Source organism: Tigriopus californicus, chromosome 5, assembly GCF_007210705.1.
Source record: "Tigriopus californicus strain San Diego chromosome 5, Tcal_SD_v2.1, whole genome shotgun sequence".
NCBI classification, from domain to species: domain Eukaryota; kingdom Metazoa; phylum Arthropoda; class Copepoda; order Harpacticoida; family Harpacticidae; genus Tigriopus; species Tigriopus californicus.
In genome coordinates, this window is record NC_081444.1 from 13,455,204 (window position 1) to 13,466,854 (window position 11,651).

Sequence of the window (11,651 nt, forward strand, 5' to 3'; positions counted from 1 at the left end):
GATATTACCTACCCTTGATTGTATATCTAAACCTTACCGCCAGCAACGTAAGACCTTTCATTGCCAACATATCGGCATGGAATAAAGTGGTCATTTCACGTCGAACATACAGCATTTATTTAGTCTTAGCTGTTCTCCCATCGGCGGATCTATAAAAACACAAAAAGAAACTTTCAGATTACATCACGCATGCCTAATCAATATTCAATACTTAATCCTCGAAGCAATCAAGAGCTCTTCAAACATTTCCAATATTGATATGTCCCATTCCGGAAGTCTGTTTCAAGTTCCCAAGTTTCAACTCCTCCTCCTCATGTGACGTCAACATCTTCAACATCCGTAAACTTCATAGGGTCAGAGAGTTCAAATGTCGAGTTTGCGTTCAATTACCTCAACAATAATGGTTTTCTCTCCGTCCAAGAACCACAAATGAGAAAACAGCTCCACTTGAGTAATCGGTGTTTTCCGCTTACTAGCATGTAAGTAGCCCGCCAACATGTCCAATCCGAGGCCCACGGGTCACCCCTATGCTTGGTTGCCGCATGCCAACTTCTCCACCGCGTCACTTATGCTTTTCGCTTTACGAATTCGCGATGGTATGCTTCAAATCTTGGCCATTGTCCTCTTGTTCTCGTTCGTATTTGGATTATCCACACTCCTCTACGGCTCCTTCTACTTCTTCTACATGCCAGGTAATGCATTGGCCTTTCTTATTCAATATCAGTATTCATGCATCCTCCGAATCTAATATCCCAACCTCATTTCCGCTTCTTTTCAGGCTCACAAACTCTCTCGCACCCGGTACATTTCACGTTCCAGCCTTGTCCCGCCTCTCATGATTTAGGTACTAGTAGCAAATGCAGTTACCTAATAGCTAATCTAACGTGGAATCCCACACGCCCATTGTTCGGCGATACCCATCACCGGATAGCTCTACAACTCGAGATGCCCGGATCTCCCGCCAATTCTAAAGCGGGCATGTTCCTAGTGTGCGTCCATTTACTGACCTTGCCTTTGGAGTCTGGCCAGGATCCCTTAGCCCCTTTGAGTTGGTGTCGATCGGTTTTAGTACCTTTTAAGAGCGATGCTCGTCAATGGATCGAGGCCTTCATGTTGGGACCGCTTCAAGTGGCAGGTTTGATATCGGATGACGAGACGATTTTGGTGGAGTTTTTCAACGGTATCTTGAATCCCGGACCGACATCCTTGATTGCCGTGGGTCTGGAGGTCCAATCTCGGTGGGTGGACGTGAACAAGGCCGAGTTCTTTGTCCATGCCAAATTCAGTGGTCTGCGTCATTTGATGTTCCATCATCCGATCGTTTGCAGTTTGGTGGGTGTTTCAAGTCTGAGCACGGTGGTGTTGAGCTTGGTATATTTATTTTGGAAGAGGTTTTTTGAGCCGGCTGTCGTGGTGAAGATGTCTTTGAGCGAGCGGCATGCTTTGGCCAGAGAAAGGCTACTCAGAGCCCAGGGTTCTCAGTTCAACCCGCTGAGAGTCGCCGAGGACAAGAAAGAAACCTGATATTGTCATTCTTAGTTTTTAGAGGAAGAACAAGCTAGTCCTTGGAAACTGGGTCGGAAGACCAATGAATGATGCTCTTCGGAGCATGCATTATTTCAAACAAGTTATTTGTATGCAGAACTTTGTATAAAGAGCACTGATATATGTCAATGACGTGGATAATTTGTCATTGTAGTAAAGATCTTTGACATTCTCCAAAGATGCTATCGCTAAAACTGAAGGCTCCAGCTCTTATATGGCCTTGGCTATGACACACTAACTTAATTTTTTGCTTGATTTGAAACCGAATAAACATTCCAACCAAGCTTGATTGTTTTAACAAATATTAAGTGCGTCGGTTCGTTTAACCTCTGCAGCAAGTAACCAAAGGACAGATCGTGGATTGTATTTCAATATCGTCATTGCTCTAGTATGTTAAAATAATGGACTCATACTCTCTTGGCGTTCCTAAGTTTGGCCACCTTCAACGAATGGAAGGCCTGATAGATCTGCTTCAGATTCACCAAAGAGTATTGATTGCTCTGAATGATTCGCTCGACGTGGTTCTTCAGAATGAAATAGCTCTCGAAGCATTTGCTCATGGTCGGTGCGGCCTTCATATCGACCTTGCTGTGACTCAGGTCGAACAAGCTGAGCAGGTACTCGAATTGTACGTACAGCTCCTTGTCCGTGTATTCTTTGTACATGTTCCCACCTTTGTCGCAGGTGGGACAGAGCGGGTACGCATTGTGGAACCTCAGTGGCAATTGTCGACTGCGCCCACTGCAAGCCGGATCTTCACACGTGATCGTGCCCAATGTGAACTTATTGATATGCTGTCGTGCCATCAACGTGATCTTGTTCTGTATCTTCCCAATCTGGTTGAACAACGGTTGGCGGCACTTGGGCATGGGGCATTCCAGCAGAAACGGGATCCAGATCCGGTCCGATAACCGATCTGGACCATCTACCACCACCTTCTCGTGGCAATGAGGACACGCAATCTGAGAAAAATACGTCTCTGATTAAGCATCGCATTCAACTCTGTGAAGTCAACAATTATTCAAATTCAGAAGAAAAAAAAATATTATACTCAAAATAGTCGCAAGATATTTCTTTCTGATGATGCCAATCTTAATGACAATACTTGCAATAATGAATATGATTGTTAAATGCTATTTTTAGAAGTAAGAGCAAAGAAAGAAGTACATAATGAACCACTCACCTCTAGCTTCTGACACTGCCTATATTTGTCTTGGTTGAGTTCCACGTTGGTGTCCTCGGTTCTGTCTCGCACGTTTGATCGGCGATATTCATCCGGGTTCAGTCCCAAACTTTGAGCAATTCGCGAGGCATCGGTGCCATCCAGAGGGTCACACAGCCGACACACCACTGGATGGAGTTGTTGGGCCAGATAGTAATTGATATCCACTTTCAGATCAGGCCTGTCCTTGACCTCCTCCACGTGGTAAGCTCTTTGGGTGGCCGGAAGGTTAGAACCGTCATCGCAAATGACGTATTCAACAGTGTCGCCCGCTTTCAATTTCTTCCCACCTATTAAAAGCCCCAGAAATGCGATCGACGATATTAGTAACTCATGAAGTTAGAAGGGTTCCTTTTTTTTTTTTGTTGTCACCACGAACCTTTACTGTTGAGTCGAATGGCGACTTGGACATGAGGTTGAGCCTTTTTCTCGGCATATTCGTTGGGGTTTTTGGTGAGCTGCTTCGTGATGGCCAAAGATGAGAGAGGAATTCGACCTTCGCGCAGATCGTTGGCCAAAATCTCGAGCTTCTCGTGAATGTAGGCTACACGGTCGTCGGCAGACACATCGCTTAAGATTCGGTCCAAGATGACCTTACCCGCATCCGCCGCCAATTTGGACCAATCACGACGAACGATGTCCAATCCTAAGAGATTCAGGAAAAATATTCATTCAGACCCGTGCTTCAAAGATCAATGACTCAGCCAATAACTTCTGAAGATATCAAATGGGCTTTGAATTGACATCTATCAACATTTTGAACATGGACCGCACCATCTATGCCTAGCGTCTTTAGAAGCAAAGCTTAATGGCTCCCAGGCAAGAAAAAAAAAAACCCCATTCCTCTTTACCTTTGAGCTCGGTGTTAGTCACGAGATGTCCATCAGGTTTGCGTTCCATTGTGACGGCGGCATATTTCTTCTTCTTGAGCAGCAACATGTACCGATAGACTCCATCCACGTCGAGTTCCAGGAGCTTGTACATCTTGTTCACTTCCTGTTTGATCTTGAAGCCCAGTTTGAATACCTCGTCGTAATCGATGGAGTTGGTATTGATCATAATGGAGTCCGTGTCTCCATAGATGACCTCCAGATTCATGCGCTCCACTAAATGTTTCGTCTGCATCAATATCTCTCGACCGCGAGAGGTGACGAGTGCGGCCAGCGGTTTGGCGTAGAACCGTGAATGCGAGAAGCCCAGGCACCCGTACATGGAATTGGCCGTCAGTTTCAGGGCCATTTGTCGGATATCGTATTGCATCCTTTGCTCGGGGGAGAGCTCCGGATTCTTGAGAAGTTGCTTCACGGAGCGTCGAGAATCCACCAGTTTCTTGATCTCCGTGGGTAGGACGCCCGGGGTGGATGTGCTTGGGGGCAGATCGGGCACGAATTCCTCCACCTGGTGTTTGCTCTCGCCATCCTCGTTTAATTCCGCCTTGACTTGTCTCCGATTCACGGTGGTGAAGCAGATGTTATATTCCTGGAACATGGATGTGCATGCGTTTTATCAAAATGAAAGCAATTGGTTTAAAAAATGTTGGTTGAGCTTGAATACCTGAATGATGGAGGGGTACAAGGAATTGAAGTCCATCAGGAGAATGAAATGATCGTAAAAGCCTTTTTTGGGCTCCAGGACGAGACCGCCCGTGTAAGAGGGCTTTTTACGTCCAGGCTTTCCAATCTCGCCGCTGCCAAGAGTCTCCCCTTCGTCTTGGTCATCGTCTTTGCCGATCTTCTTTTTGCCATAGGTCTTATCCGGAAAGATGAATCCCCGATCGCTGAAGGCGTGAAGCAAGAGATATTCGTTCCGTTCAGCCCGACCTCCCAACAATGTCCGGGACATGACATTTCCTGCCACTTGAGTGATTTGAAGAGCCAAGGGAAGAGCATTCAACTCGTACACGCACTAAAAATGTTGAATGTACTCAAAATTCATGCTTGAAAAAAACACTTTTGGCTTTTCATTGAAATCGTTCATCAAGCCTCGAGATACTTACGTAGAACTGATAAAAAAAACAATTAGTGAAAGGCATACTTTGCTTACAATTAGAACGGCTCAAGGAAATTTTAAGCTAGGATTTGAGTTACAAAGAGTCTTTCTTGCAGGTTTGAAGACTCAATCATTTTGTCAAATGAACTACAATGGTTGTTTTAAAACACCCTGACCGTTAATCGCCATACCTTCAGTGTATCGAGAGCGTCTTCGGAGCTAAGTTGGGCCGCATGGAGCAAGGCCTTAGAGTTTTCGTAGGCCTTGGCCATATCCTCACAAGTGACCTCGATGCGATCCTCAACGTCCTTACCCAGCAACTTGTCCACGAGAACCCCCAGCTCGTAACTTTTGGAGCGAATCAGTTCCTTGGCCGAGATTTTGAGATCGCAAACCAATCTTCCGGTGACGGCCATTCTTTCAGCCAGCTTCCCCTTGAACATGGGTGCTTGGATTCGCTTGAGTCGGCCCAAGCGCGACCAATTGGGCACCTTATTGATCACGGTTCGATGAAGGAGCACGTCCAAATCAAACCCCGTGATATCATGCCCCAGGATGATGTCCGGATCGATTTTGACCATCTTGGCCAAGAGGAATGCCAGAAGAGCTCGTTCCGAATCCATTTTTTCCAATTTGATGGCGTTCGCTTGCCCTTGGGCGCGTTGGAAATCAAACGGCCAAATTTGGTCCGAGGGGCGGGTCAAAGCGCAAAAATGGTACTTGAAAGGTTCTTTGGGGGCGGGTCGATCCAAGTACACCTCGTCATGCACTAGACCTGACACGAGGGCAATCTCATTGAGCTTGGTTTTGGCATTGATCGTGGTCTTCATGTTCAAACTAAGAACAGTAAGCGGTGGCATAGGAGGTGGTTTGTCGTAGAGAACAGACACGTGGTCCGAATTCTCGCAGAGCGCCTCCACTTTACACCAAGACATCGGGGCTTTCGTGGCCTGTGGCATCTTGATCTCGATCCAAGAGGGACCCTTGAACTTCCTCGAGATGAGGAAATGCTCCAAACTGCTTTGATTAGCTCCAAAAATCCGCGAAAACGTCTCGCCTTGCAAGTTGGAAGGCAAGGCCGGGTATTGAGGGTCGTATTGAACCTCGAGATACTCACCCCGATCTGGGACGTCGGCCAATTCGAAAGCGTAGTTCATCTCGCTCATCTTGGAGCGATGCTCGGCGATCTTGTAGCGGGCCGCAACCTTCTGATCGAATTCGTTGTACACATCCCCGATCGCCACCTCGATGCCCGTGTCGCACTTGGCCTTCATGTCGTATTTGGAGGCTCGCTTGAGCAAGAAAATCCTCCGCATGATCCTGTTCACTTGAAGACAACAGGACACGTGGGTTCCGGCTCGTTGGATGAACACCTTACCGAAAAGCCAAATCTTGCCGGGCTGCTTGAAAGGATCCTCGAACGCGTCCAACCAGTACATACGGAGCACTTTCTCGCCATGCTTGTTGGACACCAAGGGCAAGTCACCGGATTCCAATTTCCATTCCGGAGCCGATTGGGTCTGTTGGTGGCCTCTGAACTGATCTTCGGGCATGGTCCAGTTGGATAAATCCGCCTTGGATTTGGTCTTGGCCGTCTCCTGGAAGCCGCGATTCGTGTCCGGAGTAAGGTCCGTGACACTCTCATCCATGGGTTCGGCTTGAAATTCATCGCCATCTTCCTCCAATAAATTGGCTAGGTCTTCTTCATCTGGGTGGTTGGGCAGGTGGTGGTCATTACCATCGTCATCGGGGAAGTCATCCTCAATGAACTGGCTAGCGGTGGTGTCGGAATCTCGGGCCAAAGTGTCGAGCGCACTCAAATCTTCATGGCACTCGGGATTTCGAGTGGCGAGCGGTGTTTTGGGCTTGCGGATCCCGGTGGAACGTGGGCGGGCAAAGGGATTGATGGGCGATGAAAGAGCGGCCGTTCCCACGCTTTCTTTGTTCGAGGTGACTTTAGGGTGGCCCCAGGGCTTCTTCTTCTTCATCCCACCACTCGATCCACCCGACTTGGGTTTGACTTGATCCAAAAGCGAGGCCAAGAGCTACGACGAGAAAGAAAAAAAGCTTGTAGAAAATTATCAAGCGGTTTTTTACGCTTTTTCATGTTGACGCTCACGACTCGAAAGCCGGACCAAAGAAGTGATCAAGCCGTCCGAATGAATAGGTATAAGAATTGCAAGTCGAAGGATGTCAAATTCGAGCACTTCAAAATTAGAAGTCAAGACCATCAAAATTGTCACCGGGCAATCCCAAAAATAACCAATCACTTCTATGCGATAGTATAAAGGCGGTCTGGATTCAACCCCGGGTTAATGAGCAGGTCCTAATGAATGGGCAGCATCAAATCCAGTCAGGAGCTTTCAGACCATAAGTAACCCAAAATAGCCGACTTAATAACGAAACCGTATCAAATTATAATCAAGAAGAATGAATCATCTTTTCGTCTTGAACTGCTGGGATTCCAATCCCGGTAGCGGTAAGGAAGTCCGCAAAAGAAAGAAGAAAAAAAAGAAACCTTCACCCAGGCTGGTTTGAAATAAAAGCTGTCTGAAGGCGGCTATTTTTCTCGCAAACACTACATGAAAAAGGCAAAACCAAGGCATATGCATCCCCCGGGTCGCTGGTTAGGCGTGACCCATGAGGTGTTCCCCAACCACTGACTGACCTCATCCTCAGCCACGGACTTTTGGGAATCGAGGGGCGTGGACTTTTTGCCGGGCATGGCCAACAGCATATTCTTGATGTGCCCGCGGGTGGCCCCACGGTCCGGTCCCGAGCCGGACGCGGCGGCCTTCTTCTTCTGTTTGGCGCCCGGGGTGCTCAACCAGGTCCCCCTCCGACGGCCGGGAGCCTGATCCGCCTCGTCCTCACTGTGTTCTTCGTCAAAGATCTCTCGACCGTCCTCCACATAGAGCCCCGTGTCCTCATCGTCCACGATGAAGGCCTCGGCCTGACGGGCCTGGACGCGTTGGCCGTACTCGGCCTCACTCACGTAGTCGTAGACGTGGTCGGTCAGCTCCTCGGGCACTTCGTAGTGATAGTCGCCGGCTTGAGCCCGCTTCAATTGGGCCAGAGCTTTGTGCCGGGCACTCACTTGCTGAGAGGGCCCGCGCCGGCTCCGGCTGGCGGCTAAACTGCCCGTGGTCGACCTGGCGGCCGTGGGCGCCTCATCCGCGCTCATGACGGTGACACTTGGACCGGCGGAATAGATAGAATAATGGGTTGTGGGTCAATGAGTCCGGCCACTCTCAGCGGATGGCCACTTTGTGATGATGACGATGACGATGACGATGAGGAGGAGGAGGAGGAGGAGGAGGATGAAGGGATGAAGGATCCCATCAAAGAATCCAATGAATTTGGCGCTGAAATGTAGTGACCAGGGGATTTCGGGAGTAAATGGCCCAACTCTGCGCCACGGAAATCCCGTATTGAGACGTTGAAGCAGGCCAGGTAGATGACGTTACCGTCAAATTTTTGAGGCTCCATAGTTCTGGATGAAGATATCAAATCAGAGTTCCAGTTCATCTATCCATAAAAGGAAGAGTTCATTTAGCATTGTATTTTTATGAACTTTCACGGTATTATTCATTAACCTGCTCAAAAAAATTTCTTTTTAGCCCAAAAAAGCTATTTCTCGACTTATTTCTTCTCCTCCAGAATTTTCTAATTTCAAGGTAGACTTTTTGAAACTCAAGCCACGTTTTTGGTCTAATACTGTGCTTGGTAATCTGGGAATTTTGGTACCTCTACTGTTTTGCCAAGTACCCCAGTGACCTCTCAAAATTCGTGCTACTTCAAGGAGTCAAATGGATAGGAGACTAAAAAGTTGAATAGGGCCCTCAGACTCGGCTAGTTGTGGGCCCATCACCAGGGTGGAGGGGTCAATGACAGTTACAATTACTTTGCCCCAAAAGAGTGATTCGTTACCCAACCATTACTCGTTTAAACTGTAATGGTGCTACTCATTACTATTACTATTAATAAAATTTAGATGAAAACATTACTCTTTTTGTTGGTTGGGGGTCATCACAATTACACCGTTTCAAAATGTAATGAGATTGCAGTAGTCCCTTTTTCGAAAAAGGAATGAATTACCGTGCTTTTACCACCGCCTGGCATATGATCACAGACTTCTAGAGATGTGGACTACAAACAAAGGCAAACATTAATTATCTCCTACACCGTTCACTTTATTCCAAATAAGCTCGTAAAACAACCACAAGACCTTATGAAATAGATTAGAGGGCTAGAATAGATGGACTTGGCCGAATTTGAGTCCAATATCATGCCTATGGTACTCAGGAGACATGGCCAAAGTTATTTAGGAAACACTAGATAAAATTCGAATTTTCGCCATGCTCTTGGTCAGCTACATAATAAGCTTTTGAAAACACAACTTTGAAATAAACTACCGGGTGTCGAGGATAAGAATAGACACACATTTTTTTCTTCTAAAATCCTTGAAACCTTTCAAGGTTGAGTGCAGCTTTGCTCTGTGCATGATACACTTCCGCAAAAGTAAGTTTGAACCTTGAAATGGTCCGCCACTATTTGCGATGTCAAAAACTATCTTGACTGGCAAGCTAACCCTCAACCCCTCCCAGGAAAGAAAGAACACCAGCAACTAGTACCATAAGAGTGGTGAGTGGTAGCTGGAATAAAAAGATGCATCAAGGCAGTTCCAAACAATTGGACCTCCAGTCTGGTTCCAGAGGGATTCAGACAACATTTGGATGCCTACATTAAGGTTTTAAAGTCTTCTGTGATACCCTGGATGAGAAAAGTAACATAAAACCAGCCTGTTGTCTTTCACCAAGACTTTGCTCGTGCTCATTCAGCCAAAAAGACCATCTCCTATTTGGCTAATGAGGGAATCCTATTTTGCCGGCCTAAACTATGGCCCCAAAATTCTTCAGATCTAAAACTCTGGTCTATGCTGTGTGGTCCTTTGTTGAGAAAGAAACTTGCAAAGAAAGGCCCCCTTCAACCCCTTCAAAGCTCTAGGCAGCCAATTTGAAGCACCATGGAAAAAATCTCTCCAACCAAAATCTGCACTTTTTTCACCGTTTTCGGATCAGATTTGCTAAAGTCATTGCTTTAAAAGGATCATATTTAAAAAAACTAAGATTTAAATGAAAAGATTTTAAACAATAACATAAATTTATCATAGTCTGATCTATCAAATAGTAGAATTATCTTTGAGAATTTTTTTAATAATAATAATAATCTTTATTGCGACTCTTGGTCATGTCATGGCGTAAAAGTAACTATAAGAAACTAAAAATTATAATGCTTTTAAGTGAAAGCAATAAGTTTGTCTACTCTTGTCCTTGACACCCAGTACTTCACATTTAAATGATATGAAAATGACTTGCCTCTAATTGAGGCAATCTACGGTTCTTATATTAATACTTTAATTTGAAAAGTGGCTCAGATTTGCAATAACCAAGAGCAAGTTTATTGGGCTGGAAGCTCATTTGCCGTCCATACTTCTACAAGTCCGTGATATGATGTAATAGATTGTCTCAAGATTGTTCCAAGTGGTTATGAAAGGGCCAAATTTCCAAAAAGAGAATTAGCCATTTCAGTTACAGTGGCATTTTATGGACCACGTTGACTAGCCTGGTCCTTGATAGTCGTTATGAACCTGATTGCTAAATTACTGAATTCGTCTTTTATTTGATGTTGAATATTTTTTTTTTCAATTGGCCTAACATTGAAACGTTTATCCATTATTTTTGGTAAGATTTAGGCATCAAGTGATATTGGGCTACTTAAGTAGTTTTTTATTGTTTTTTTAATTGCTTTTTATTTCAAGTTATCAAAGAGGGGAAGTCAAACCAGTATAGAACAGAGAAAGGACCTATGTTAGTTTGAGAAATATGATAAAATTAGGCTTAGCAAAGAGATAGTTTTCATAACATTCACACGATCGCAAATGTGCATACCATAATCTCATGGAAATTTGTGTTTGTCCAAGCAAATAGTATAACAGTCCCTGCTTCCCGTTATCAAATATCAATAGTCTTAAGTATGGGAATTTTACCGTGGCTGGAGGATTGAAATGTTTGTCAGCTCACCGAGATGCAAAGGGCGCTACCTCCGGCTAATGACAAGCAGGCATAGATATGTAGGCTAGGTAACCCTGACACCTTGCGGGAAAGAATGGCCCTAAAATCAGCTCTTTGTTATGACTTATGATTTGGTTTTGGGTGGGTAATAATCAACATGTCTACGTGAAAGAAGCTGTCAAGATCATGTATTGAAATCTGTGGATGAATATCATTGAGCACAATGGGCCACTTTTGTGTCGTTGTTGGATGCTCTTCTGAAGCCGGACGAAGAAATGGGGCCAAAAAGCTAGGATTCTTTCGCTTTCCCAAAAAGAATCTGCATCAAAGAGAGCAATGGATTGCATCAGTAAAGAGAATTAATCCGGACCGATCCAAATGCGCCCCTGGCAATCATTTGAGGAGTTGCTCTCGACATTTCTTACAAGGAATGCCTTCCCGTGACATCTCCAATCCTGATTACAAGCCCACTATTTTTCCCACAAACCATTTCAAAGCCTCAACCAACGGGAACAAATCACGTTGCGATCGAGTTGTGGCCAGGCAAAATCGAATGGATGAGGAGATCAAGTTGAGAAAAGCTCAGGACAAATCCGCTCAAAGATACATTTATGAGATCAATGTATTGGCTACGAACATGAAAAGGCTTAAAGTGGAAGAGAATAATAGTCTTCTAGAAAAGAAGCGTCTGTTGGCTTGGCGGAAACAGAGGTTGGAGGGAGCAATGGCTCTAGAGTACGCGGAGAAAAGACACGAATTATCAATGGAAAAGATGATCACGAGGGGTCAGCCCAAAGACAATGGGTGCCAGACTGATTCTG

At 45.5% G+C, this 11,651-nt stretch overlaps 2 protein-coding genes across 2 annotated transcripts; one reads left to right on the plus strand and one right to left on the minus strand.

Annotated features, from left to right (window-relative positions):
• The first annotated feature begins 379 nt into the window (after nucleotides 1–379).
• LOC131880163 (seipin-like) lies at nucleotides 380–1,635 on the plus strand. The gene is made up of 2 exons (XM_059226697.1): nucleotides 380–692; nucleotides 779–1,635. The coding sequence occupies exons 1-2, from the start codon at nucleotides 497–499 to the stop codon at nucleotides 1,522–1,524; spliced, it is 942 nt and encodes a 313-aa protein (XP_059082680.1). The 5' UTR covers nucleotides 380–496; the 3' UTR covers nucleotides 1,525–1,635.
• Nucleotides 1,636–1,893: 258 nt separating this feature from the next.
• On the minus strand, nucleotides 1,894–8,096 carry LOC131880162 (DNA polymerase alpha catalytic subunit-like). The gene is made up of 7 exons (XM_059226696.1): nucleotides 7,425–8,096; nucleotides 4,948–6,801; nucleotides 4,322–4,672; nucleotides 3,619–4,246; nucleotides 3,147–3,413; nucleotides 2,729–3,057; nucleotides 1,894–2,507 (listed from the first exon to the last, which is right to left on the minus strand). The coding sequence occupies exons 1-7, from the start codon at nucleotides 7,938–7,940 to the stop codon at nucleotides 1,953–1,955; spliced, it is 4,500 nt and encodes a 1,499-aa protein (XP_059082679.1). The 5' UTR covers nucleotides 7,941–8,096; the 3' UTR covers nucleotides 1,894–1,952.
• Nucleotides 8,097–11,651: the final 3,555 nt, after the last annotated feature.

Coding starts and splice junctions, on each gene's coding strand:
- LOC131880162 (XM_059226696.1), bottom strand. CDS start 7,940: ATGAGCGCGGATGAGGCGCCCACGGCCGCCAGGTCGACCACGGGCAGT. Junction 3,414..3,618: donor GACTAACACCGAGCTCAAAG/GTAAAGAGGAAT, acceptor TGAATCTCTTAG/GATTGGACATCGTTCGTCGT. Junction 3,058..3,146: donor CATTCGACTCAACAGTAAAG/GTTCGTGGTGAC, acceptor GGCTTTTAATAG/GTGGGAAGAAATTGAAAGCG.
- LOC131880163 (XM_059226697.1), top strand. CDS start 497: ATGTCCAATCCGAGGCCCACGGGTCACCCCTATGCTTGGTTGCCGCAT. Junction 693..778: donor CTACTTCTTCTACATGCCAG/GTAATGCATTGG, acceptor GCTTCTTTTCAG/GCTCACAAACTCTCTCGCAC.